This window comes from Opisthocomus hoazin, chromosome 2, assembly GCF_030867145.1.
Source record: "Opisthocomus hoazin isolate bOpiHoa1 chromosome 2, bOpiHoa1.hap1, whole genome shotgun sequence".
NCBI classification, from domain to species: Eukaryota; Metazoa; Chordata; class Aves; order Opisthocomiformes; family Opisthocomidae; genus Opisthocomus; species Opisthocomus hoazin.
The window spans coordinates 84,325,561-84,352,319 of NC_134415.1; the positions used below are offsets into that span (position 1 = coordinate 84,325,561).

The 26,759-nt window shown below is 53.1% G+C and overlaps 1 protein-coding gene across 1 annotated transcript in view; it reads left to right on the top strand.

Moving 5' to 3' along the window:
• Positions 1–13,772: 13,772 nt before the first annotated feature.
• Positions 13,773–26,759, top strand: part of SIM1 (SIM bHLH transcription factor 1) — a 44,945-nt gene continuing 31,958 nt past the window's right edge. The window contains exons 1-7 of the mRNA XM_075447199.1: positions 13,773–13,947; positions 23,412–23,494; positions 24,472–24,561; positions 24,717–24,825; positions 24,959–25,044; positions 26,139–26,338; positions 26,453–26,559. Coding sequence (XP_075303314.1) covers positions 13,773–13,947; positions 23,412–23,494; positions 24,472–24,561; positions 24,717–24,825; positions 24,959–25,044; positions 26,139–26,338; positions 26,453–26,559 — 850 coding nt within the window. The remainder of the gene's footprint in view (positions 13,948–23,411; positions 23,495–24,471; positions 24,562–24,716; positions 24,826–24,958; positions 25,045–26,138; positions 26,339–26,452; positions 26,560–26,759) is intronic.

Consider the following 26,759-nt stretch of genomic DNA (forward strand, 5'->3'; position numbering starts at 1 on the left):
AGAGTCCAGCGGAAGGCTACAAGGATGGTGAGGGGACTGGAACATCTCTCCTACGAGGAGAGGCTGAGGGAGCTGGGCTTGTTCAGCCTGAAGAAGAGAAGGCTGCGAGGGGACCTAATATATCCTTACAAATATCTGAAGGGTGGGTGTCAGGAGGATGGGGCCAAGCTCTTTTCAGTGGTGCCCAGTGACAGGACAAGGGGCAATGGACACAAACTGAAGCAGAGGAAATTCCGTCTGAACATGAGGAAGAATTTCTTCCCTCTGAGGGTGACGGAGCACTGGAACAGGCTGCCCAGGGACGTTGTGGAGTCTCCTTCTCTGGAGATATTCAAGACCTGCCTGGACAAGGTCCTGTGAAGCCTGTTGTAGGTGACCCTGCTTCGGCAGGAGGGTTGGACTAGATGACCCACAGAGGTCCCCTTTTTGCCTTCTGTCAGTAAACTATACACAGACATAGTCACCTACATATAACTATCTTTCATAATTTTTTTTTCCTTTTAATTGAATTCCGTGTCAATATTTTGTGGCTGGACTGCAACAGTAGATGACTTTTGCGGTAACGCTGCTGATGATCCCTGGGTTTTGGCTTCACAGCATGTGACACACCCAAGTAGCACTGCAACAGCTTTTTCATCCTGTTCAGTCTTATCAGTAATCTGGCCATGAACTTAAAACTTGGAGAAAACAGAAAGAAACTTGCTCAACAGATGGGTTCTTCCTTGCAGCTATATTCATCACCACATTACTGCATTCTCATCCCATAAGCCTACAAGACCTAGCAGAAGTGATAACAGCTGACTCAACAATATATTTTTTTGGTCCTAAAAGCGCTTAACTCTTCAGGCTGGAAGCACAAGAAAAGAGGAGACACCGCTGTAACCCTGAAGACTTGACTCAGACATCCAGTTTGCAGAACACTTCTTTTTTCCATGAGTTTCACTGGAAAATGGCTATGAAGAGAGGGAGTTAGTAAAATTGGGGGGGGGGGGGGAAAGAGAATGAAATATTGTACTTGAAGATAAGAGTTTAAGTTCAAACAAAGACTTCCATAGGATAAGGACTCTGTATCCTTTGGGAGAAAGCAGCTCAGGGTAAAATCATCATCCTGTCTGGATGAAATTCTTTGATTTTACCTGTTCTAAGCATATCTAGAATTAATCATCCTAAGGTCTAAACTATCCCGATTGTGTTACTCTAAATGAATATACAAATTTGTTGTCTTTTTTAAGAAGTGATATTTGGGTAAAAAAAAGCTAAATCTTTTTTTTTAAAAAAAAAAAAAACATAACTAATTTATGAATGAGAGTAGTTGTAATGGTAAAAAGAACTGACGTAATCAATGAACTCATTTAGTCCAGCCCTATAGACCCAAGAAATGCTACCAGTCTCCTAGAATTATGTCCATTCATCAAGCCATGAGACATGAAGGTCAAACTCCTTAGGTGCTTAAGAGTAGGAGAAATGACATTTGGGTTATGCAAGATGAATGAAACATGATTATACTGTTCCAATATAAAAGTCATAATGTTTATTTTGTTGATGTGTGGAAAGTGATTTTTTTTTTCGCTGTTTAGCTTTAGCAAGGGTCCTCAGGGAATGCTGACTTAAAATTACCATAACCTTTAAGAAGTAGGGAATTTTTTTTAGAAATAAGTGCTCCAGATATATTGCTAGAATATTCTATTATTTGTAAACATGAAATAATAAAGCGAAAAATCTCACCAAAAGGATACTGACAGGAATGCCAAACACTTTGTTTCTTCATTTTAAAATCATGTAGTACCTACCTATTTTTCTGAAAGTCTTGAGGTACAGATGGATTAATTTAATTGAATCAGTGAAAGTCTTTTGGGAAATATGGGTGGTGCTAGGGAAACGAACAGAACCTGGAAAGAAATCTCCACATTAAATGACAAAAAAATATGCTAGTTTCTTTTCTGTTGATGCATTGCGCTTTGCTTCAGAGATCGGAGGAAGAAATGCATTCCTAACATATATTATTAGCAGATCAGATTTAGTTTTTGCTATTCCTTTCAAATGATTTGGTGAATAGACAGTAGCATTAGTATTATCTAATCCTTTACTCAAATCTAGGACTCAAAGATTAACAGCTGTAGATATTATAACATTTCTAATTCAGGGATAAATCATATTTTCTTGAATTGGATGGGTAGGTAATGTCCTGAAGTTATTTAATTCTTAGGAACCATTGACTTTACAGGAACAGACTAAGAACTCATGACCATGAAAAATTGCTAATCGGATGAAATTAGCTGAAAAAATAATATCCCTAATGAGAAAAACAGGATAAGAATCCCATCTCCATGGAGGGACAGAGCTTTGACTCACGCAGACAGCGCTGCTATGAGGCAACCGTCCTGTTTACTTTTATTATACTGCTTTCATTATGTAAAATTATTTTGGCATGACAGCACAGCTTCCACAAAAGCACACCTCTCCCCTTCACCTGGTGATCCAGGCACATTAGGGGGAAAACATGGTCAGAAAAGGGAAGAAAGAACCAAAGGAGGGAATTTTGTATGGGAGTTGATGCAACAGTTAATTTTTAAACAAGAAAGTGCAAGTCCTGTCGCTCGTTCTGAAAGACAGCAAGCCTCTGTTTTCAGGGGAAGGCTGCAGGTAACGTAGCCTAAACAGACGAGCACCTCTCCTGCCAGTCTTAGGCAAGGTACCGAACGTAAGTTACCTTTCCATGTTCCATCTTTGTGCTAGGCTTCCCTCTTCACCGGCGGTTATCCAGTCTCATTTGATTTTCCATATTCGCCAGACAGGGGAATTTCAGCACCTCGCATCTTGAATTCTGCTCTGGGTGCATTTGGGGGTGAGATTCTTGCTGTTTAAAAATCCTTTGTTAGCTATATCCCTAAAGAAGTGCATACTCTTCATTTTCTAAACTGTATATGCTCTTCTTTCCAGTTTACACACCTGTGCTTGTAGCTGTTATTACATCATACCAATCTGAAGTCAAGAATAGGTAGTCCACATTAAAAAACTGATCCCTATCCTTACATTTGGAAGTGTAGCGTGTGACAATAATAAAATATTGTCAGTTATGTCAACATTTCACAGGGAAGGAAGAATAAAGAGATTCATGGTAGAATGTTACACAGAGATATCTATAATTACATATATATAATTATTATAGTAACATATAGTAATATTATAGTAAATTATTATAGTAACATAGATACTTAGTAGCGTGAATGCATCAAGCCATTGAAGTTAGCAGTTCCTGTTGCCACCGCTATTGAAGGAAGCCAAGAACTGCCCAAAACTAACATTCAGAGAAGAAATGTCACTTTGATCTTCTGGAATAGCAAAAAGATTACTGATTGGAATCAGATCCATGCCTACGTATTAGGTTTATAAGTAACTGGAGCAGGCAATCTCCTTTAAAACTAACTTTCACTGCTCTGTTTCTTTACTTACACTCCTTTATTTTCCTGCAATTAAAAAAGAGAGGGGGAAATAAAAACCAAACACAACACTTTGTCCACAATCCTTATTTCATTCTTTTATCTGCTGTTTCTCTTCTCATGTAAGAATGTCTGTCCAGCTCAGCTCAGCAACGCAACTTTGTTTTGCCATCTCTTCTCCAAACCGCAAAACTTCAGGCTATGAGAATTAGCAATGTAATAAGATAAAGGAATAAGGATAAATAAAGTAATTCTCTGTCTGAAATTTCTATTTTTCCTAATTCTTCTTCCTTTCCCACAATTCTATTTGCTCTTCCATTTCAGCCCTCACCTTGTATCCATTTCAATTTCCTAGTCTGTCTAGCGTTGCTTCTATTTTATTTATGCCCTTCTTACTCTTCTTTTTTCTGTGGTGTACCGTCTTTTCTCTCATAGATAAAAAGAAACACATACACGGAAAAACATTAAAAAAAATATTTTCTTACTACTGTAGCTAGCCAGAGCACCTTTCTCTGGGTTTTCCATATATTCCATTGCCTTTTCCATTTTTATGCCTCTATCTTCAAACCATGTTTCAAAGCCTGATCATGGCCTTGCCTTTTTTTTCCCCCTGTCGCCTTTGTTATGTGATTCGTTATAACCCTGCTTATAGTAGCTTGGTTTTGATCCCAAGCGCTAGTCACAAACACCTTTGTGGCAGATCAGGCTCCACTGAAGTAACTCCATGCCAGCATCTAACTGTGAGCTACAGTAAGAGGTGAGCTAAACCAAGGCGCATTTTCACATTTTCTACTCACCATTTAGTGTATTTGCTCAGGAGTACGCCATGTTTTGAGTGACAGGTCATAAACAGGGCTACCCTGTCTACATGAGCATGAAGAGAAAAAGAAAAAAACACTCCTTCCCTTGGGCGAAAATTTAAATGGAGGCATCTTCAAGCCATATCAATATGTATTTTGCTATCAGTAACACCTAGCAATAAGATTACACTACCTGAGATTCTTCCAGCTTTCTCATTTTGGCCACCTTCCACTTGCACCTTGGAACACTGCCTGTGATCACACTTCTCCCCAGCCAAACGATGACAAAGCCAGTTTTCTTCAGCCACACTTTCTTCATTATTTGGCTTATACTGAAGAGAGATGAGCAACACAAATCTGAATCAGTTTTCATTTGACTGCAGGAGACACTTCCCCTCACCCCCCAAGCCTAGATTGTGCTCTTCTACAGTCTGAGGCCCTCGAGCAGCCAGTTAGACAGCAACGGACTGAGAAACCAGCCAGGCCACAAAGTGTCTACGACAGAAAACTTCACCTCCAGGGTTAATTTCAGCCAATATTCTCTTCTTGATGAAGTACTGCTGAAACTGTCATAGGCAAAGGCTGCTTACCACATGACAGTTTAAAAACAGACTCCTTTCAATTTAGGTATAAAACAGCAAGTTTAAATATTCCACACGCAAACAGCAACAGTTGTCGGGCCCCACACGTGCACTAAATTGGATCATGGCACAGAAGGATATAAATCCGCATTCTTCAGATCATAAATCAGTCAAACTGGCTCACTGGCTGCAGACAGGACGCCCGTAGCACTGGGTTATTCTCCAGCTGCCCATGTCAAGATTCCCCTGGTGCATTCAGCACTGTGAGAACGAAGACATTGGTCCGATTCGGTTGGATCTTCTTGTGTTACGTTTCAAACTGTTGAATATGCATATCTCACAACGTTAAAAAATACTCAGCTCCAGTGTTCTGAACCTGTAGAACTCTTCCCTTGACAGATCAATACATTTCTCCACAAACATTTCATTTCTGAAATAATTTAAAAAAAAAAATTCCATTCAGTTGAAAACAGCTTACCTAAGCACACATTTGAGGCAGACAAACTTATTTCACTTCATGCTAATTCTTGGATCGATATTAAAAAAAAAAAAGACAAAACAACAAACCACCTTATGATTTTTTGCTTTAAAATGAGGGGAAAACCCTATAAGAAGACCAGATCTGGGGTACAAGATAACAGAGACAATTTCCAACATAAATGCCAGTTATTAGGTGTCATGTAGAGTCAGGAGTTGCCATGGAATCCATTTGCTTCTAAACCAGCTCCTCCTGCTGGAATACTTTCTCATTATTATTTCTTTCAGTAGCACAAAAGGAGCTGGCTATAAAAGAAATGTTATTTTAGAGTAAAGTTTCTACTATGTCTGCAATCAGATACGAAATTAAAATCTAAATTCAAAGCTATATTTGTGTTCAAATGTAAAGCTACATTGCTGTAGTCAGAAGAATGAAATCGTTGTAGACTTTTTATAGATTCAGTAAAGCAGAGAAAATGAATCATAGCTGAAGTCTTCCTTTCAGCTGTCTTCCCGTGAGTGAAAAATAAATGTCATACCTGATGCCTACTGTTTACGTTTTTGCTACAATTTTCTCCCATCATGCTTAACTTTTAACATTTTCATACTAGTTATTCTATGCACCGGCAGCCTCGTTACCAGCCTAATTACTAATGTCCTGGTGCACGGAACAGTGTGTGCACGCTGGACACTGGGTTTATTAGGCCAATGAACTCACTTGTTGTGATGTCAGTTTCAATAGATGGATTTCAGAAGAAAAAATGCGATCCTGCCTTCGAACTCTCGACACGCCGATTATTGGGTTTCAGTTCTTTTGTATACAATGTACTGCAGCAAGACTGGAGGACAATACTGGAAAGCAACCAGCAATATTAGAAAACTATGTCAGTGATTTGCAGCTTGGCATGTTAATACTTATTATTAATATTATTGTTTATTATAGACATTGACTAGCATTGCATCTGGAAGCCCTAAACAGAAATAGGATCCTATTGTGATCGACACTGTATGGAGATAAACACAGCCCTTGCCTCCAAGAGCGTGCATTGTACGGGCCTGGCCTTGTAAACCGATCCGGGCAGATAGATTCTCACCCCCACGGAGTCCCCCGGCCCTCCGGGGCCGACAGAGCTTCCTGCCTAACCCTCCTACGTGGAGGAGCCTCAAGCGAGCTTCGGGTGCGGGGAGCCTGAGCCTCTCTAATTCATTCCTCTCCCGCCCCTGAGCAGTTGAACTACGCCCAAGCTTAGACGAGTCCATCTTACCAAACTTCTGGCCCTTATTTACATCTCTCGAACCCAAAAGCTTTGCTCCTGCCGGGAAGTTGGAAGGAAGCTCCCCGCACCCTGCCTTCCCCAGCCCTGTATTTTCTAAGGTCCCATAACTGCAGGTGGGCTCCTGCACCTGCGCAGAGGTCTGTGGTACCTCGCAGGAAGCTCCACCGAGCGCAGCAGCTTCTGGGACAAGCGCTACCCTTGGGAGAGCAACAGAGTGTAGAGGAGCAGGCTGGAGACGGAGAATCCCCCGCCCTGGAGGGAAAGCAGCAGGGTCACTGGGGCGCTGCAGCGGACAGAAGCAGCCCAGGGCAAGTGAACAACAAGGGCCGGGCTGCTGGGACGGGACAGGGAGCTGTCAGGCTGGGCAGTCAGTCCGTGGGTCGGGGTCCAGATCAGCAGGGTCCCCAGCCAGGGACAGGCGCAGCTGCAGCGCTGCTGGAGCCAGGAACCCCCTGCAGGGAAGCTCGCCCACCCCTCAGGCGTGGTCTGAAACGGGTTAAAGCCAAATTCAGGCTGACAAGGCTGGTGCTGCGTCCCTGTGCCCCCTTCCAGGGCAAGCGAGTGACCCCACGGGTGTTTTCCTCGGAGGCATCATGCGCTCCACGTCACCCCTGAAGAAAACAGCAACAAACGGAGCTGGCACCGCAGTGGCGACGAGGCCTCCGCTCGCCACGCAGGGAGGGCAGAGGAGAGCGGCTTGCGGAGGGCCCGGGTAATTCGGAAACCGCGATGGAGGGGTTGCCCCCAATTTAGCGCGTGACGCTCGTCTACGTAATTCGACTCGTAACCACTAATGGGTCCAAGACCAAAGTGAGTCAAATTTTTAAAACCCACGCAGGGCAGGCTTCCCACCCTGCCTTATGACAAGTCTGCAAGCATCCTGGTGACGACGACCACGTGCAACGGGCGCCGGCCCCCGAGCTGCCAGGCTGGGGCGTTTCGGGTGCGAGCGGGCCCGACCCCGGGGCGACGGGCGGCCGAAGGCAGAGGCCCGGCACCGCAGAGGTCCGCGGTCCCTCACGCCCGCTGGTGTCGGGCGGGACGGCGCGCGTCGCGGCGAGGCGAAGGGTCCGTTCGCGACCTCGTGGCTACCAGGCGGGCAGCGAGAAACAGCCCGCGGAGCGGACCCCGCCATTTTGGGCATCGCTGTTTGGGGCACTGAAGATGGAAAAGGCTTCTGCTGGCAGATTCCGCCCCCCCCCGAGTAATTAAATTAAATGATGACTTCTTCGCTCATGGCAGCCGGGCCCTGGGAGCGGGAGTTTCGGCGGCAGCGAGGGGCTGGCGGGGCCCCGCCGCTGAGCCCACGCAGCGCGGAGTCCGTCCGTCCGTCCCTCTGTCCGTCCCTCGGTCCGCCCGTCCGTCCGTCCGTCGGGGGGGGGTGGGGGCGGGGCTGCGCTGCGCTGCTCGCTGCGGGACGCGGCACCGGAGAGCCCGGCGGCAGCGCCGCGGCCCGCACAGAGCCCCGGGCCGGGCCGCACCGGCAGCCCGGATCTGCCCTCCCGCGAAGCAGAGCCCGGGGGGGAGAGGGGCGAGGGGAGCCCGGGCCGGGTGCGGGCCTCGGAGCCGCCTCCCCGCCGCCGGGCGGGCCGCGGGGCTGGGGGAGCCCGGGGCGGGTGAGGGGGGGAGCCGGGAGCGCGGCGCCGGTACCGCCCGGGGGGGAAATCAAAGGTCGTGCGGCGGGAGGGGGCACAGGAGCCGAGAGAGATGTCTGCGGAGACACGGGGGGGGGGGGGGGGGGGGGGAGGGCAGGAAACACTTCTTAAAGTTTGTAATTTCTTCAGAGTTCTCTTCCCGTCCCGCAGCCGCTCAGCCCTGACGAGGGCGTTCCAGCTCGGTTCGGACCTCCAGCGCGCTTCGGAAAGGCAGAGGGCGAGAAAAGTGTGCCTGGGAGTAACAGCTGCTGACCACAGAGTGGATTTCTTGGCGTTGCTTTGTGTCTTCCTTGCGTTCTCATCCGCTGCCCCACCGCGCGGTCAGACAGCCTTGACATCCGACCGTAGGGAAGAGTGTGTTCAGTAAGGTGAGGGCGAAAAGGAGCTGACCTTTGGCTCCCCTGGAAGAAAAAAATAAAAGGGAAAAAAAAAGGAATATAAATCATCTCGTTACGTTTATGCCAAAAACGATAAGGTGGAAAGGCGTGCGTGCTCAAGAGAAGTGTCCCCAAAAGCATCACTGAAAAATATCCGCGGAGGTCTCGCCAAAAATCGTTTAAAAAGAGTTGCCGAAAATAACTGGCCATCGTGCAGGTGGCCGAGTGCTCTTATTTCGCAATGTTTCTGTCATTGTATTCAAGGGGTGCATTCGGAACCGGGAGCTGGTGTCCGAGGGTCCGTTGCCTGTGGGAGCGCCGGCTCCCCGGCCCTCCCGCTCCCCTGGACGTCCTGACACCGCTAGCGAGAGGGCAGGGAGCGGAGCACCTCGGCGCGGCTTGCGCCTTGGAGGTGAAGGTCTAGGCCAGTTAAGACACATTAATTGCCTCTGAGTGGTCTCCGGGAGCGTTCGCCGTGTGTGTTTGTGTCAACAAAGCCTTGATCGGGGCGCGGGTGCGAATTCGCATCGCACGCCAGTTCACCAGGGTGTGTAAGTCGTGTCGTAAGCTTGAAAAGACTTTTCCCTCTCCGTAAGAGACGGCCACCTTCTTCTCTGGGGGAGGGGGAGAGAGGTAGTAAACGTATCTAAATTCATAAACGGATAAATACATCGAAGTACTACAGAACGTGCGGGAAAAGAAACTGGATCAGACGTGCCCTATAGGGAAATGACCCAGTCGGCGTTTTCTTGCTTCCCCACCCCCCGCCCCCCGCTATGGTTTGTGCAGTTCGGTCCCTCCCCCCCCGCCACCTCCACGCACGGGCAGGCACACATGCTGCAACATACGCTGCATATCGTGCCTGGCTACGCAAGTTTTCTGCTACACGTAGTTGGAAACCTGTCTGCGAAATGCTGTGTTTTCACCCGGCCTTTCCTCAGAAGTCCCGTTTTATTACGCGCCTTTTTAAACCGAATTGCGCTGCATCACCCGTTTATTCCATTTTCCAATATTATCTGTTTTCCCGAGTATTCCCACCCGAGGATGAAAGCCTCTGAGCTGAGCGCATCTCCCTCCCCGCTGCAGGCAGCAGGGGGGTCTCTCCCGGCCCCCTCCCTCTGTGCCCTGACCCCCAGTGCCGGCGGCGGGAACCCGACGCCGAGCCGCTGCCTCCCCCGCTTCGGCGGGGGGAGGGGACGGGGGGGGGGGACACGCGTGGGGCTGATCCCCTCCTCTCGCAGGTGCCCCCTCCGCTCCGGCGGCCGGAACCCGGTGTCGGTGCGTTCACCCCGTCGGCTGAGCGGCGCCGGGTCTGTCCCCTCCGGGGCCGACGGACTTCCCCGGGCCCCCGAGAGCGCGGATTTAACCCCCGCGGGCTGCGGCTCCCCGCGTACCTGGCGCAGGGCAGCGCTGGCTCGGGTCCCCGCTGCCAGGAGCCGGGCGTTTCGGCGGAGGGAAACAAAGCCCGCGTCCCTGACACGGCCAAATCCTCCCACCCGTCGGGAGCCGCCTCTTGGAACACGCCGGGGAATGTCGCGACAGCGCTCTGACCCCGCGACAGAGGCTCTGTAACGTCCGTGCTTGGGGGGAACTCGGGAGGCGGGGGGGGATCGCCGGCCCTTTCACACCTCGCACTTTACCTGCTGCGGCGTTTGCGCGTTAAAAAACCCGCACCGGGGCTGGTCGGGTCCGAGCCCCCGGGGGGCAGCGGGGCGGCCGCTGCCAGCCAGCCGGGACACCGGGGGAGCGGGTCCCCGGCGGGCTGCTCCCCTCCCCGGGGCCGCTGGGGCGGGCGCTCCTGTCCCCCCGGCACGAAGCAGCCCAAGCGTACCCCACCGATCCGTTTATCAGTTTTTTTCCCCAGACCAAGGGCGCTGCAAGCGCCGCTCTCCGCGGCTCACGGGCGGCTGGCGGGCTGCCTGGCGGCGCCGGGCCGGTTGCCGCCCGCCTGTCGAAACACCCGCAAAGGGACGCCGGGGACACTTAGCGACAGAGTTACCTCAAAAGAAAAGCAGAAGGAAAATGGGTTGTTTTGTTTGTTTGTTTGTTTTTTAATTCTCCCCCAAACCCACTTCACACCTGACGGCAGTAACGCGCAGGGATTACGTTTTTGAAAATTCAGTGTCGCCTTCCCCCATGGCAGCGATCGCTTCACAGCCCGGCGGGGGGCGGGGAGGGGTGCGCGCTTTTTTTTTTCTTTCCTTTTCCTTTTCTTTCTTTTTTTTTTTTTTTTTTTTAATCCATACCTTCACTAAATGACTTGCGTTCGTGTTTGTTTAACAACGGGTCGCTCCGGTAAACGAGGCAATCAAAAGAACATTTGAGACTACGTGGATCCATTTCTCCGGAGCTTGTAGACGCCTGGACACCCAGAGGAGTTGTTGAATGCCTCTCCTTCCATCCTCCCTTTATTTACCCAAATGAACACAGGGAAAGCTTTTAACCGAAGGAAGAGTTAAGGTGATAAGCAGCGAACAGGCTGTCGGCACTGGAAGCCTGGGCTGCGAGCTGCAGCCCTCCGTGGAGCTAAAGGGATGGGGTGTTTGAAAGGCAATTTGGTGGAAAGGCTATTTTTTTGTTGCTGTTCTGGACATTTTCCTTCTTTCGAAAACCGAGACCCTTTCTTCTTCCTCAAAGTATTCCGGCGGTTGCCTTGTCATTTCAAACAAGTATTTTAGCCGAACTCTCGCACTGACTGGTTTGGCAATTATTTCAGGCTTTTTAGGGGTCCCTTCTGCTTTTAGGGAAGACTCTGCAACCCTTCTCCCCAGCCCCAAGCGCTCTCTTTCTGCTCTATCTACTCTTTTTTAGGAGCCAGCTGTTTTAGAAGCTGCGTCTGGGTTTTGGTTGTGTTGTTTTTGGGTTTTTTTCCAGAGGACCAGCGAGATTAGGAATAGTCCCACTCCCTGGGAAAGAAAGAATCCCCCTCGCCCCACATCCACTTTGCGGGCAGTTTTTAAGTGCCTCTGTCTCCTGATGTTGGAGGATTAGGGTTGGGGGGGGGGGGTTGCTCTTATTTTTTTCTCCCTGTTTGTGGGATTGTTTACTTTATTCCAGCGTGTATCAAGAAGATTTGTTACAATCCCCCTCCTCGGCTTTCTCCGTCCCTCTCACTCGGTTCACGCTGTCCCACAGCGCATCAGCCCGGGACTGAACCGCACCCCGTTAAAAAGGGGGGGGGGGGGACAGAACAACACACGACACAAGGGACGTGGCCACAGTTTATCTCTCCCGAGCGCGACCGCTTGCTTGGGGGCTGTGGGGTGGGGAATGGGGCGGGGGGTTTGGTCCTCACAGGCCACGGTCCCTGGGGTCCTCGGCCGCGGAGACCGGAGCCTCGCCGGGATGGCGATGGCCAAAAGCCCCCCAACCTGGCACCCCCCGAATAAGCAAAAAATAAACCCCGAGAGGGCGGGGGGGAGGGGGGTGTGCCCGGGGCGCGGTGACGTCACCGTCCCCTCCACCAGTGAGAGGTCGGGCGGGGGGCGGAGGCGGCCAATGGGAGGCGAGGTGGGTCCGTGAGTGGCATTAAGGGAGGGCTCGGCGGGGGGGAGGGGGGCTCTGGGAGAAAAATGAAGTTGTGCTAAACGGCTTTTAGCCATCAAGAAGTTATTAGGCATTTCTCAGCCGCAAATTAGGGATTCTTCATTAATACCAACCTCGGCCCCCCCCACCCCGCCCCACCCTACCCCCTCCCCCCCACCCCGCGATGCGAGAGGGAGAGCCTGGGAGCCGATAAAGGGGATGGGGAGGCGGCAATGTCTGTCTGCCCGTCCGTGTGAGGAGCCGTGACAGGCGCAAACTTTTTTTCCCCCGTGCCATTAATGAGCCAATTAAAGAGTTGGGCTCCTCACCCCGGGAGAGCTCTCCGCAGGCTGCCGGGCCCGGGGACCGAAGGTAGGTGGACGGAGAGTCACAGCCCCCCGCCCCGCAAGCCGCCAGCCCCAGCGAGGAGCCGCAGCGATGCGCGGGGCGAGGCGGAGGGTCGCTTCCCCGCGGTGGAAAAGGAAGAAAAAAAAAAATAATTTGGTTAGGAAAAAGAAATTTGATGTTTGGGGGGTGGCGTCCGGTTCGGTTCAGGGCTGGGCAGAGCGTTCCTCCCCCGTGCAGCTGGGGCAGGACCCCTGACGCCCCCCCCCCCACGGCCACTGCAGCTGGGGAGTGAGGGGACCACCCGAGACGAGGGGGAAAATTTTAAAAACAAAAAAAGGAAAAAGAAAAAGCAGGAACAACGCCGGGCTGGCAGCGCGGTGCGCGGGGAGGTGCGGCCGCCGGCGCGGGGGAGCGCGGAGGGGACGGCGCGGCACCGACGGCAGCCGGTAACCCCCCACCCCCCTATCCCCGCCCGGGCCGGGGCCGGGGCCGGTTTCTGCCTTGGTTTCGCTCTGGTCACGCCGCGCACACCTGGGCTGGGGAGAGCGGGGGCTGCGGGAGGAGAGCGCGGGGCAGGCTCCTCTGCGGGCGCGCTGGATGTGAAAATATATTCCTTTCTTTCTTTTTTTTTTTGTTTTGTTTTTCCTCTTTCCTTTCTTTCCCCTCTGGTGGGAGAAAATACGACACCCGCCGGAGGCTGGCGGTTCATTCCTATTTCTGGGTGCTCGGCTCGGCGCTGCGCAGCGGGTCTCTCACCCCAGGGCTGCCGTTGTCTCCACAGGGGCTCCCGGGAGGTCGCCCAGCGCCCTGGGAGGGACCCCGCGGCCGGGCGCTGAGGGCCGCGGATTGACGGCGGATCACGGGAAGATCCGGGATTATTATGACCCTCTTCCGAGGAGCCGTGCTGCCCGCCACCAGTAGGAAAAAAGGCCAGAAATACCTCGTTTGGTTGCTGTGTGGTGCCGCAAGCTTCTAGCTGTTTTTTGTTTCATTTTTATTTTATTTTTCCTGGGGTTGCTTGGAGCCTCCGAGCTGCGTTGGATAAATGCCTTTCCCATCTGACTCTGCTTTTCAGTGAATATTTTAATTTTTTTTTTTTTTTTAAGAACACCTCCCTGGTCTTCAACACTTGTTTGCATTTTACGCAACTGAACGGTTTCTCAGAGTCATGGCCGCGCTCAGAACCACTGCCTGATGCTCCGGAGAGATGAATTGCAGCTGAAAGTTTCCCTTCCACCTTTGGATGAGTCTCTGGAGTTTAAACTGTAGGAAGGAAGGGGGAAAAAAACACGATGAAAGAGAAGTCCAAAAATGCTGCCCGGACTAGACGGGAGAAAGAAAACAGTGAATTTTATGAACTGGCTAAATTACTACCCCTGCCCTCCGCTATCACCTCGCAGCTGGACAAAGCATCCATAATCAGGCTCACCACCAGCTATTTAAAAATGAGGGTGGTTTTTCCAGAAGGTAGGTGGGAATGCCTATTCGCCTCTGTTTCCATTCCGATCCAGGTGTCGCTTTGTCGCTTTTACTTAACAACAACAACAAAAAAAGTGGCACGGGGTGGTGCGCTCGGAGGCAGAGGGCTCTCCGCTGTCACTTTTCTCTGTCGTAAATACTTTCCCTTCGGTTCCTATGACGGATTTTGTTGGGGACTGACGGTGCTTTTGCCAACACTTGAAGACACTTTACTGCGTGTTCTGCTCAAGTAAACACGGGCTTTCTTTTCCCCCGGTCTCCCAGTAAGATGTGCATCCCCCGCCAAGCACGTGGGTGGCGAAAGAGGGGACGATTCACCCCTGTTTATAGCCGGGGGGGGGGGGGGGGGGAGTTAATACATGGGTAAATATTTACATAAGTCTATGCAAAGTCCTAAAGCCTTAGTTCAAGTGTCGGGCAAAGGTGCAGTTCGCAGGTACGGCACAGGCACCCCCACAGAGCCTAAACAAACCAGCCACGCACGCCGAGTCGCATCGCGAACGCGCCGCGTCCCCGTCCGAGGGGTCGTCAGGGCGGTTTGAGGGCGTCAATCGACCTCGGAAACTTGTAACGGGCGTTTTGTCCGCGGAACAAGTCCAGTTCCCCCAGGCCACCCAGCGCTGCCAGCCCCGCGTCCCACTCTGGGCCGGATTCTCCTCCGCAGCCCGGACGCGGTAAACTTCACCTTGACTCCCACGGCAGCAGAAACGGTGCCGCCCGCCCGGCGAGTGCAGGCTCAGGCGTCCTGCAGCACGTCTGGCTGTAGAGTAGAATTAGGATTTAAAGCGACCATCTTGGGGCTGCTGGAGCGGCTGCCAAGAAAAACAAACAGCACAGAAAGCTGAGAGAGTCGGAATAAAGTTCTCCTGTGTTCTCGCTCTATTGCTTTTACAAAACGTAGCGGAGGGGAAAAAAAAAAACCTTCACGAATCTCTTCTTTAGATCAACTCGGTTGAGAGATAGTCTGCATCAAGGAAAAGGTATTAAGGGTTGTTTTTTTTTTCCCGACCTAATAGCAAAATTCTCTGCATGTTTTGTTGATAAGTGTGTGCACCCAAGAAACAACGAAATACAGATCTGTCCCTCCGCGTTTGCTGTAGCTGTGCCTCGCGTCGGTCGGTCTGTCTGTCTACTGTGTTTCGCAGATCAAGAGTGGGTATAGGGCCTGGTTTTATTTTGCTTTGATTTTGGATGGTTTATTTGTTTGGGATTTTTAACCTGTTGAAGTCTGTGAAGTACCGCTCCTAATTCTACTTTTTAGAAGTAAATGTGCGACTGGGCAGTCGGTTGGCCTGGGGGAGGTACCCACCCCTCCGCTGTGTATGAACGCTTGCACCTAAAGCCCACGGAGCTCATATTTCCCGTCCGGGGCATCTTGCAACAGTCTCTTTAAACGACGCGCCAGGTCTCCGAGTCACTTAGAACCAAAGAAGGGATAAATGAAAGCTGTAACACCTGGAAACCTTAAAAAAATATATATATTTAAGGCTTCGTCAAGCCACTTTCCGCTGCTGGGTGATCTGCCACCTCGCAGCCCATTACGCGGCTCAGTCCCCAGTTTCGAAGGAGACCGACTTGTCCCTCATGCTGTTGGCGCATACTTTATAAAAATACAGCTACTGCGAGCTCCGATGCCCGCGGTGTTCCTAACGGGGTTGTCAGCAGCGGCTTGCCAGGCCACCTTTCTGCGGGACTTCGGGCGGGTCTCGCCAGTCACCGCCGGCCGCCTCGCGGGTTGTGCGGCCAGCAGCAGCACATGGTGCTGCTCGTCTGCTGTGAGCGATGGGGGGGAGAGGAGAAGAGCCGACCCCCGGCCCTCTGCGGCAGCCCGGGATATCGGGATGCCCGAGGGACGGGGCCGGGGGTCGGCAGAGGGGGGGCTGAGAGGGGCTTTGGGGCCTGCGCTGCCTTAATTAGAGGCAACTCGCAGGCTGAAGAGGATTTGGAAGGGGTAGGGGGGAAGCGATGAAAGCACCGGGACAGGCCGGGGGAGCTGCCCGAGGGGCTAAGGGGAGGCTCGGGAGCCCGGAGAAGGCTCCAAGAGCTCTCGGAGGACTAGGGGTGGAGAAGCGTTGTAGTAACCCACAGCCGCTCTCCCTGCTACGCGGGCGTAGGGGCTGGGTGTAAATAACCGCGTAAAGGGAGATACACGCTCCTCATCGCCAAGCACACACGGGGCTAGGGACGGGGGGGACAGGAGGCGAGAGTCGGTCTGCATCCGTCTGCGTGTTTTTACGCCTGAAAGGTTCCTAGGGAGGGAGCGACGGTGGGTAAATTTTGGGTTCGCTTTGGAAACGGGAGAGTTTTCCGGGAGGAAAACCCCAGGAGTGTCACACGCGCGGAATATTCACGGGGCCGTTGTCGTCTCACCCACAGAAATCTCGACCCGAACCAGTGGCACCGGGTGGATTTGATAAACCGAGCAGAGATTTTTCAGCGAGCTCCCTTCACGTAACGGCTGGGCGATTCTCACGCTGGTGAAACGCCCGCGTTGTTCTCTCTGCCCCTGACTTCACTTTATCAGGTCTCCAGCAGATTAAAACTGTCACGGGCGAAGACCGTCCAGCGGCTCAGGCAGCTTGGACCACTTCAGTGCTAAAACGCCTCCGGAGGAGAGAGCCTGTAAGGCATAGACTAGTTTTCGGTGATCAGACGGCCTTTGGAAAGTCTCAAGATCCGCTATATCGCGGAGGACGGAACGGAAGATTTTTCTTTTTTGAAGCAGAGCTTCGTAATAAAGTCACTCGCGAGTGACTATTTATTTTTTCATTAAAAAGAAAATTCTAAAATTTCAATTTAACATTAGACAGTTAATGGCAAGTAAAGTAGCCTCAAAAATTTCTGGAAAAATCTCCGGGATGTGGAAGGACTAAAAGAATTTTTCTTCAAAAAAAGATCCGTTCTCTATAACTAGCGGGGTTATTCTTTTACTGACCTTCGCCAATATCCATAAAGTGAAGGGAGGCGGGGGGGGGGGGGGGAACAAAAACAAAAAAATCCCCAAAACTAAAAACCAACCCCACAAGTGGCGCAAAAAACTTTTTTTGTTTGGTTGATTTTTAATTTCCTCTCTCTTTTTTTTTTTTTTTTTTTAGTTAGAAATATTTGGAGGGTCCTATTGTCCTGAGGCGAACAGAGAGGGAAAAGGAGGGTTCGCGATCTCTGTCCTGCTGGGGACGGATCGCACCGGCGCGGAGGGGCGTTTGGTTTTCGAGACAAAAGCAGAGGCTCCGTTTACATAAACTTTCGCCGAATCAGGACGGTTAACATTTCAATATTGAAACCCTTAATCTTGTTTTATTTTGAAGGGGAAGAGATCAGCGGAAAAAAAAAAAATCCGTTTCCCACGTGGATAGGTGATTTAATGCTGTTTTTCTTACTGCTAAGGGAAATGATTGAGCATTAGGTTTCAGTGTTTATTTTCTTACAGAAGTTTTTCTCATTTAGGCTGCAGTTTACTTTCCACGCTGCCTTTCTGTTTAATTCCAGTTTTGATGTGACCTTAAAATGTGAAGTGCAGAACTAAAATACTAGCGTGATCTTTGAAAAAGCAGATTTATGTGTTAGAAAGAATACTGAGTGAGATGAGTTTGATAAAACCATATTTTCGTTAGAAACATCTTCTCCCTTCTCGGCAACATACGGTCGTTGGAACGTTGGAGGATATTTTTCAACCTGCTTACAAAGAGCGTGTGTTCGCAAGTGCATCGGTGCAAACAGTTTCCTCCCCAGTTTCGTCGGAATGAGGTCTGACTGAATTTGCATCTTCTGTAGAAGTGAATAAGTACTTGGCGCTCGAAAATTTGCCTGATTCCCCCTCCCCCCCCCCCCTCCTCCGCCGGTTTGGACATGATTCCGTTTGTTTGCATTTCAGAGCGTGATTCCCTTACCCTCCGTGTGCCAAAACGCTGGTATTTCTTTCTAGACCGAATCAGCCTCGGCATTATTTCTACTACCCTTTTCACAAAAGGGTTGTTTGTTTAGTCAACAGGACTTTTCCTCACTCTTATTATTATTTTTATAAAGAAAGCGGGATGCTAACTTATCTCTGCTTCAAATGAACACATGTGATTTACCGAGATAATAAATCTTTACAAAACCTTGCTAATGGCATCCACAGGCAGCTGGAAATGAGCAGCGTTTTTTGGTGTTTTTTTTTGTTTGGTTTTCTTTTTTTTAAACGTAGCTTATTCCATTTCATCTGAACCCTCCGAAAGCGACCCACTCCTTCACAGAAGCCTCATTTGGCCGAGATTTTGAGTTATCATTAACCACTGCCGGTTCAATTAACTGGGAAATCGGCCCCGTCCGGCGTTCGCCGATGGCAAAACGGAGCGCTGGCGGTCCGCTGTTTAATTAAACTGTTAATCGAATCAGGCTAATTCCTCGACGCGACATCCAGTTGCCTTTTCGCTTTCGGGTGACCAGGACGCACAGCCCCTCTCCCCGCGGCTGCCGGTGCTCTTCTTCGTTATTCCCGCCCCCCCCACACCTCCCGGGTAGCGAGGGAGAACGACCGCTGCGAAGAGGGGGGCCAAGCCGCCCTCACTCCCTCTCGCCCAAACAACCGTCCGTGCCCCGCTCCTCCCCAGAGCCGCTCCGGGGGGCGGGAGGGGGGTCAGGCGGCGAGGGTCGGGGACCTTTCCCCGCTTTCCGAGCCGCACACAGAGCAGGTTGGACGGGGCGGGACGGGAGAGGGGTCCGGGCCGCCCCTCCTCGGCCTCCCCAGCGGCGGAGGAGGCCGGTGGGGCCCGGCCAGGCTTCGGTCGGTGCCGAGGGGAACGGGCGAGCCTCGGGACGGGGGCGGCCGCGGGTCCCGGAGACCTCTCCCTCCGCGGGGTCCGCATCCCCGGCCTCCCCTCCGCCTTGGGACGGGCGGAGAGCGGCGGTCCGACGGGCACAGCGGAGGAGGCCCCCGGGAGCGGGGCGGTTGGGGGGGCCCGGGAGCGGGGCGGCGGGGGGTAGCTCTGCCCGGGGAGGGAGATTTCGGAAGCGCCTGGAAGCGAAACGAGCGGCGGAGCTGCTTGGGCCCGGCTGGAGCTGCTTGGGCCCGGCTTCGGCGGGTTTCCCGGGCGCTGGGCCGGCGGGGCCGCCTGTTCCCGTGGGGGTCGCCGGGCGGTGCGGGCAGGCGGGGGGCAGGGGTAAGTCGCCCCCGGTGTGGGGGGGAGGTAGCTGCCCCTCGGAGCCTGGCCTCCCAAAGGAGCGGGTCTGCAGCTCGGGCCGGGCTCTCCGCTAAGTGATTTTTTTTTTTTTTTTTTTTTTTTTTTTTTTTTTTTTGAACGGGGACGACAAATCCCCCGCTCCGCCGTTGTTTTCGCTACCGTGAATCCGGATCGCACTGAGATTTCGTGACGGATAGCCCGCTGGGGACATCGCGGTAACCGCTTTCAAAAGCCGGCAAATCAACGCGAAGCAGATAAGGGCTTGCATCTCCCAGCCACCCCACCCCCACTGCCCACCCCCGCCCCCCTTTGCCGTTGCCAGACCCAGAGGGAGGGGGTCGGGGTGGGTTCTGCCCTGCAGATGCTCAGAGAGGGACAAGTAACCCGGGGACCAGCCCGGGCCAAGGAGCTGCCCGGGCCTCCCGGAGTCCCATTTCCCCGCGCCCGCCTTCCCTCGGCTTTGCCTCGGTCAGACCAGAGACCACTGAGGGGTCTCTTCCCCCTCCTGCGGGACGGGGGAGCTTCTGGCGACGGTGTCGCCGCTGGGTAGGGACGACACCCACCCACCCACCCGCTCGGTGGGCTGCCGACGTCGAGGCTGGCGTCGATCGCAGGGTGAGGGGAAGGGCAGGGCCAGCGCAGTCAAGGGCAGCGAGGACCGACCTGCCGAGCCCCGGGACTGGGCACGCCCGGGGGGGGGGAAAGGCCAGATTCCGGCGTGCTCGCCGGTGCAGCCGTCCCACCAAGCCTTTCTGGGACGCTTTTCGGTGCGGAAAGAGCGGCGGTTCTCCATTTGGGGAGCGCGGAGGGAAACGCTGAGTCAGCACGCCGGCTCCGCGCAGCGTCCGCGCAGCCTCGGCCCGCGCCGTTGGGTCACCAGACTGTCGTTCGCAAACTAAGCAAGAGCCTGGCTAAAATGCCTCCCTTTTTAATTTCTTTTTTTCTTCCTCTTGAAGGTGGACACTTTGTTTTGCGGCCCAAATTGTTTCTCTTCTTGGGGGGGGGGGGAAATCTTCGAGTGGAGAAGATTGTTAGGTAGGAGCCCATAATCTGTGTTTTGTCAAGAGTATCAAATTCATTCCGAAAGAAAAGCCCGATCCATTTATTTTTGCTGCTTGAATAACACAGCTGGATGATGCCTTGAGCTTATGCCGGGCGGTTGCTCATCATTCATTCGCCAAGAACTGGCCTAAATGGTGCCTGTGGGATTAGGTCAATTTTAGTGGATCTACTTCGCCTCATTTGGTTACTAATTGGTTTCTTGTTTTATAAATCGAAATCTCATTTTCAGGAAATTACAAAACCCATGCAGCCAGTCCATTGAGGTAATCCGCGGGTCGGGGGGTATTTAAATGGAAATGGTTCTCCGATGCTACATCAAGCATTAAGCAACGGCGAAACTTCGCCTCGGCTTCCGAAGGAAACCTGAGCTCGCTGGCTCCTTAGATCCATAATGGATACATCCCTGCTAAGGCCGCTTATGTAAATACGACAAACCAGACCTCGGTGGGGGAGGGGACGCAGGGAAGAAAGCAAATTTTATCTGCTGAGGTTAATGTGGCATATCTTGGAAATCTTCCAAAATAGATTATGTTTTGCTTTGTCTTCGGCCACTTTAGCTGGGAAAATCCTTTGCCTAAAAACGATTTAGTTCTCCTTCCCCTCACAAAGCTGCTTGTTTCTATTCCGAATCTATTATGCTGTTAGCTCTCCAAATTACAAGAGAATCTTTAGATCTTGTTTCCAAGCGTAATCCTGAAGCAAAAGGGAGACCTGATTTCCTTGTTTTGTTTTAAATAGACAATCAAAGGATTTGCAGAGTTTTCTGCGGTAGGTCAAGTGCGAGAAATCACAGTTTGCCCCCTCGATAAAAGGAAATTGGATGTTACAGCGAATAGACAGGGGAGGGGGAAAATAAAAGGGAATATTAATGGAGAGGTTTTTCTCGTCTAATCTTTAAAAACAGTGTCTAAGGGGCACCTTCTTAGGAGCCCGTCGATTTTGGAGAGGCTGCGCTTGGCGGTGAAAAGAAACAGTCCCCGACTTGAAAGCGCTGAAATATCTGGGAAGTACAAAGAGCCGTCTCATGTGACAGGATTTCAAAAAGCCGCTTCAGGTAGAGGAGTGAAAACGTTTGGTGACCAACCCCGGGCAGAGCCGGCCCAGCAGAGCGGCGGGGAGCTCAGCGCCCACGGAGAAGCCCCTTCCCGCGGGAGCGCAGCCCGTGGGCTGCTCGGCAACCCGGGCCGTTTTCCCTCTGGGAAGCAGAACAATTAGAGCCGCAAGCTTCGATTAATCAGCAACCTAAATCACAAGGCGGGGAGCGCGCGTTTAGCCCCGAAGGCCGAAACCTGCCATTCAGATGTCCTTCCGAGGGGGGGGGGCGTTCCGAGGGGCCGCCCTGCGCCGGGCTCTCCCCCCCTCGAACGGGCCAAGGAGCTCGGGAAAAACCAGTATGCAGCGGGTTTTTTCTCTCTTTCCCTGGAAGATCTGCCAGCTTCTTGCTGATTTAAGGGCAGGGGTGAACCTCCGTCCTGGCTCCCCCCGGGCCGGGGGTGGTGGTGCAGAGGTTGAGCAGCCCCTGGAGCATCCCCCGAGGGTCCACCAGCTCCGGAGGGTGAAGCGCCAGGGGCTCAGGGAAAAGTCACTGGGTCCCCGTTAATTGGCATGGAAGAGTTAATGGGAAGGAGCCTGCTTCTGGCTGGCACCCCGGTACGCATGGGGGCCAGGCCAGAGAGATGCCCCCGCCTTTGTAGCTAAGGAGGAAGGAGGGAAGCGGAGGAGCGGTGAAGAGACAAGTTGGTGTGAAGAGGTGGACGAGGAAGGGGAAGAGAGGGTGAAGCCGGTCAATAGCGAGGGATGCCCGCGGCTGCCCGCTGCCGCCACCTCGGAACAGCCGGCAAACGGGGTCTTGCCTTCCCCGAGGCTTCCCGGAGGGAGGAGACCTCGCCGGCTCGGCTCTCGTCTACCCCCGGGCGATCAGCACTCCGGCCATCGATCAGGATTTGTATTTTTTCCCCCTCGCTTTATCTTGACGTCTGTGCGTGTCAGGCTGAGCCTTATTTCATGGCATAGGCGTAAAAGATTTTAACTGTCTCATTTAAATTTTTTTCAGCAACAACATTGCGAAAAGGCATCGTCCATAAATAGTTTTACTCCGGTGGAGTGATTTCCATCTGGCTTTTATTCCCCCTCACTTTGCATAGGAGAAAACAAGCGGGTTCTGAAACCTCAGATGGCTCCGGAGAGGCTCGCTTCTGGAGGGGGCTCTCGGAGGCAGAAGGTCCCTTCTGCAGGAAGACCCGTCCCTCCCGCCCGAGCAGCGGGGAGGAGGGAGGTGGATCCCAGGGCAGGCGGGAGGACGGTCCGCCCCGTCGGACAGGGCCTTGCCTGGGCCGCCTCGGAGCGCCTTTACCGCGGCGGTGAGACGGCGCCCGGCTGGGAGGCAGCCGGTTCGCTTTTCGTGAGCTGGAGTGGGGATGGCGAAAGGAGAAAGCGTTTTGACACCGGGCTCGGGGAGGGCTGGAGGAGTCGCACCTGGTCGCTCCTCTCTCGGTCCCTCCCCAAATAAGTGATTAAAAGCCTTCCAGGTGAGAGGACGGTGGCCCCGAGGAGAGCAGGAGGCATGAGGCCACAGATCGGCCTGGAAAGTGATCCCTGGCGAGCAGGGAGTCCAAGCCCGTCCTTGTCGCTCCCCTCCTCAGCTTGCTGGCTAACACCCGCCAGGTTGCGGCCGAGCTCTGCCTTCTGCGGGGGTGTGTGGGGGGAGCACCCGCAGGCAGGGCCCGGGGGCCGCCAAGGGGCTGCGCTTCCCAGTCACCGTCCTGCCACCTTCACCGCATCCGTCTCTCCACATCAAAGGCTTCCCCCAACACACCCCTTGCTTTCATTTTAAAGAACTCCCAGTGTCGTCCAGGATCCCTCTGGTGATGTTACGGGAAAGGCGCTTTCCCTGCAGTCCAGGGAGCCAGGTCCCGGTATCTGAAAGCAGCGGCAAAAAGCCCCTTCATCTGCCACTCTATTTCACTTGCTTCTTAGGGATGAACTTCACCATTGGCTCAAAATTGGTGTTTCGGTATTTTTCTCCCACGGGAATCAGGTCTTTGAAAAAAAAAACCCACGAAAGACACTTCTCTGTGGAACGAATTCATGGCTAGTTTTCCAAAGATGCTAAGTATGCGTGTTTTAGAGCGATCACAAGCGAAAAAAAAAAGTTCCTCTCCAGCAGCCCAAGACGAGACAATTTTTCTTCTCCTCACCTTACTCTTTTTGTGTATTTTAAATAAGCAGGACTTGGAGAAGCCTGGGGCCACTCCAGCCGAACCAGCCCGCTGGATAATGTTGGACGGGAACTGGGATCCCATCTTTTGCAGGTACTGGTCTGGAAACGACAGCCATATGGTATTAATGATTAAAGAAATCATTCCTTCTTCTGAGTTTTTAATTGCCACCTTGGCTAATATTTAACTGTTCACTTGTTTAATAAAAAGGGGGGCGGGAGGGGAACAACACGAAGCGTCGCGGCTGGATGTCGTGAGTTGTAACGGGGCTGCGGTTTGGCCCCTCGGGGTCCTTTGCCCCGGCATCGTCCAACCCAGGGCCCGCAGCGAGGGATCCGCAGCTTACCCCGGTACGGGGCGCGGTGACTCTTCCCCGAGTGATTAAACAGGGGACAAGCCCTGCCGATGCGCTGCAGCTCGGGGCGGTGCAGAGACAGGGAGAGGCTCTGGAGGCAGGCCGGGGGAGGCTGTCCCGGACAGCAGGGCTCCGGAGGCACAGAAATTAGCCTAGATACGAATCAGGTAGGACACGTTTGAAAATTCACGGCAGGCTGAAACGTTAAGGAGTGTTAGCCGTTGCTGTCACGACGCATTCGAGGTGGGGTGGTGTGGCCTTTTGGCAGCCCGTTCTGCCCTCGGCACACCCAGCTATGTCCCCTGAAACGTGTCTGACAAATCGCTTAGACTCTTCTTAGCAAGCACCCAATCGCTAAGCCCCCAGTGACATTTAAAATCGGATAGAAGCATTCGGGGTTTCTGGGACAGACATATTAGTCACCAGGTAGCCAGGGTCTCTGCTTACATCCTAGGGACTTTGTGTTGCTTTTGAGTGCGGCCCCTCTGAGAAATGGTTGTAACTCAGGGGGCCAGGAGCTTTGGAGGGTTTGCTGCCCAGGATTTGCCCGTTTCCTTCCAACTGTTTGAATAATCACAGCCTGAACAGGCGTGCCTGATGTCTGGAATAAATCCGAGGGACAGGTACTTCGCGGATCTATCTGTCTTCGTCAGTGGATCTATCTGTCTGTCTGTTGATCTGTTGACACTTCCCGCCCCTCCACCCTTTCCCGCAGACGTTGGACGGTTTCATATTTGTCGTGGCTCCTGATGGCAAGATCATGTACATCTCGGAGACTGCCTCGGTGCACCTGGGCTTGTCGCAGGTAGGTTGAGGGGGCCGCTAGCCCCCGTGCCTGCCGCCCCCCCCCCCTCGGCTTACAGGGGGGTTGGTGCGGGGAGGGTAAGCGGTGCCGGCGAGGAACCCCTTCCTCCTCCTCCTCCTCCTCCTCCTCCTCCTCTTCCTCCTCCTCCCTCACAGGTAGAGCTGACCGGCAATAGCATTTACGAGTACATCCACCCCGCCGACCACGACGAGATGACGGCGGTGCTGACCGCCCACCAGCCCTACCACTCGCACTTCGTGCAGGGTAAGGCACACAGCCCCCCCCACCCCCTCCACCCCCCGCGCTTGTCCTGCGCGGCCGCGGAGGGGAACCGCGTAGGGGCAGCGGAGCCCACGGTTCTCCCCACATCTGCCTTCCCCCCCTCCCCTCTTCCCAGAGTACGAGATCGAGAGGTCCTTCTTCCTGAGGATGAAGTGCGTCCTGGCCAAGAGGAACGCGGGCCTGACCTGCGGGGGCTACAAGGTGGGTGCCCGTGGCCAGAAACAGCCTCCCCCCCCCCTCCCGGGCCCCTGCTGCCGCCGGGCAGGCGGTGACAACGGGGACGGGAGCCGGGACGAGCCCTCTGCCCGCGGGGGCTGCCCCAGCCCGGTGCTCTTTCATGTGGTTCGGAGCCAGAATTTCTTGCGGAGTTTCAGGTTAAAGAGCTCAAACCGCAAAACCAAGCAGTCGAGCTCCCCATGGGGTTTTCGTGTTTTGTTTTGCTTTTTAAGCGGAGCCTCGCTCAGCTACCGGCACTCCCGAGGTGCCTGGGAAGCTGTCCGGTGGCACGGTGGGAGCCCCTGGTTAATTGATTTCTTTATTGGGTAACTCGTCAGCTTCGGGGGCGGCTCTCGGCACCGAGGGTTTTGCCCGGGTGTTTCAGACGGTTCTTGCTCAGGGCTGCTCGGTGGGGATTGTGCCCCCCTCGCCTGCCTTCTCCCCGCTTTGGTGTCAGCTGCACCAGGCCGGAGAGCGGTGGGGACCTACAACCCAAGCAGGCCTTGTGCCACGCTGTACCATAGAACAAGAACATCTCTTCCGAACTTAACTCCGGGAAGAAACACCCTAATAACAGAGCATTAAGGGTGGAAGTACGCGGCAGTCATCTGCATTTAGGAGGCATACCTAAACCTACGCCCGAAGACCCATTCTGGCTGCGGATCGCGTCTGCTCCCTCCGTAGAACAGACATGTCTTACACATGTGACACACGCACACATGTAAACTCTTTCTCTCACACGCATACACTCTTCATTACAGAGTTGTAACCGGCTTGGCACTTCCGCGTCTTTCCTTTTTAGAAGAATAATAAAAGCGTAGTTAGGAGGTGGTCCAAAAACCACTTAAGTCAGTGGAAAAAAAAAAATCTCATTGGCTTTAATGGGCCTTAGATCAGTGCTGAACTCTCGTGTGGAAAAAAACCCGGCCCCAACCTAAAGAGAAGAGTAGAAAACCCTTAGATGGTGCCACTTTGCTGGGGCGGTGGCAGGACTGGCCCCGTCCCCGTCTGGGGGGTCTGCCCAGTCCCTGCATCCCTGCTGCCAGGCAGCCCCTGAGCCTTCCCTCTGTCTCCGACAGGTCATTCACTGCAGCGGGTACCTGAAGATCCGCCAGTACAGCCTGGACATGTCCCCCTTCGACGGCTGCTACCAGAACGTTGGCTTGGTGGCCGTGGGCCACTCGCTGCCACCCAGCGCCGTGACGGAGATCAAGCTCCACAGCAACATGTTCATGTTTCGGGCCAGCCTGGACATGAAGCTCATATTCCTAGATTCCAGGTAGAGCTGGGGCTATTTCCAAATCTGTTCCCCCAGCCCCCTCCCTTCTCCTCCCCCCAGGCCTCCTCTCCTGTCCCCTCACCCACCGACGTTCGCTGCTTGTCTCTCTTGCAGGGTAGCTGAGCTAACAGGTTACGAGCCCCAGGACCTGATAGAGAAGACCCTTTACCACCATGTCCATGGCTGTGACACCTTCCACCTGCGATGCGCGCATCACTTGTGTAAGGAGACGATGTTCTTGTCCGGACCCTGCCCCTTGCCCCCCACCTTCTCCCTCTGCAGAGGGACTTTGGGTTTGCTAGGGTTTACCTCTGGGTTGGAAGGGGAAAAGCCATCTCACTGAAGGGGAGAAGAAAATCTGCAGCAGGTTTTAGTGAAACCAGTTGTTGGGGACTGAACTCTGGAGGCAGGAGGGAGATGG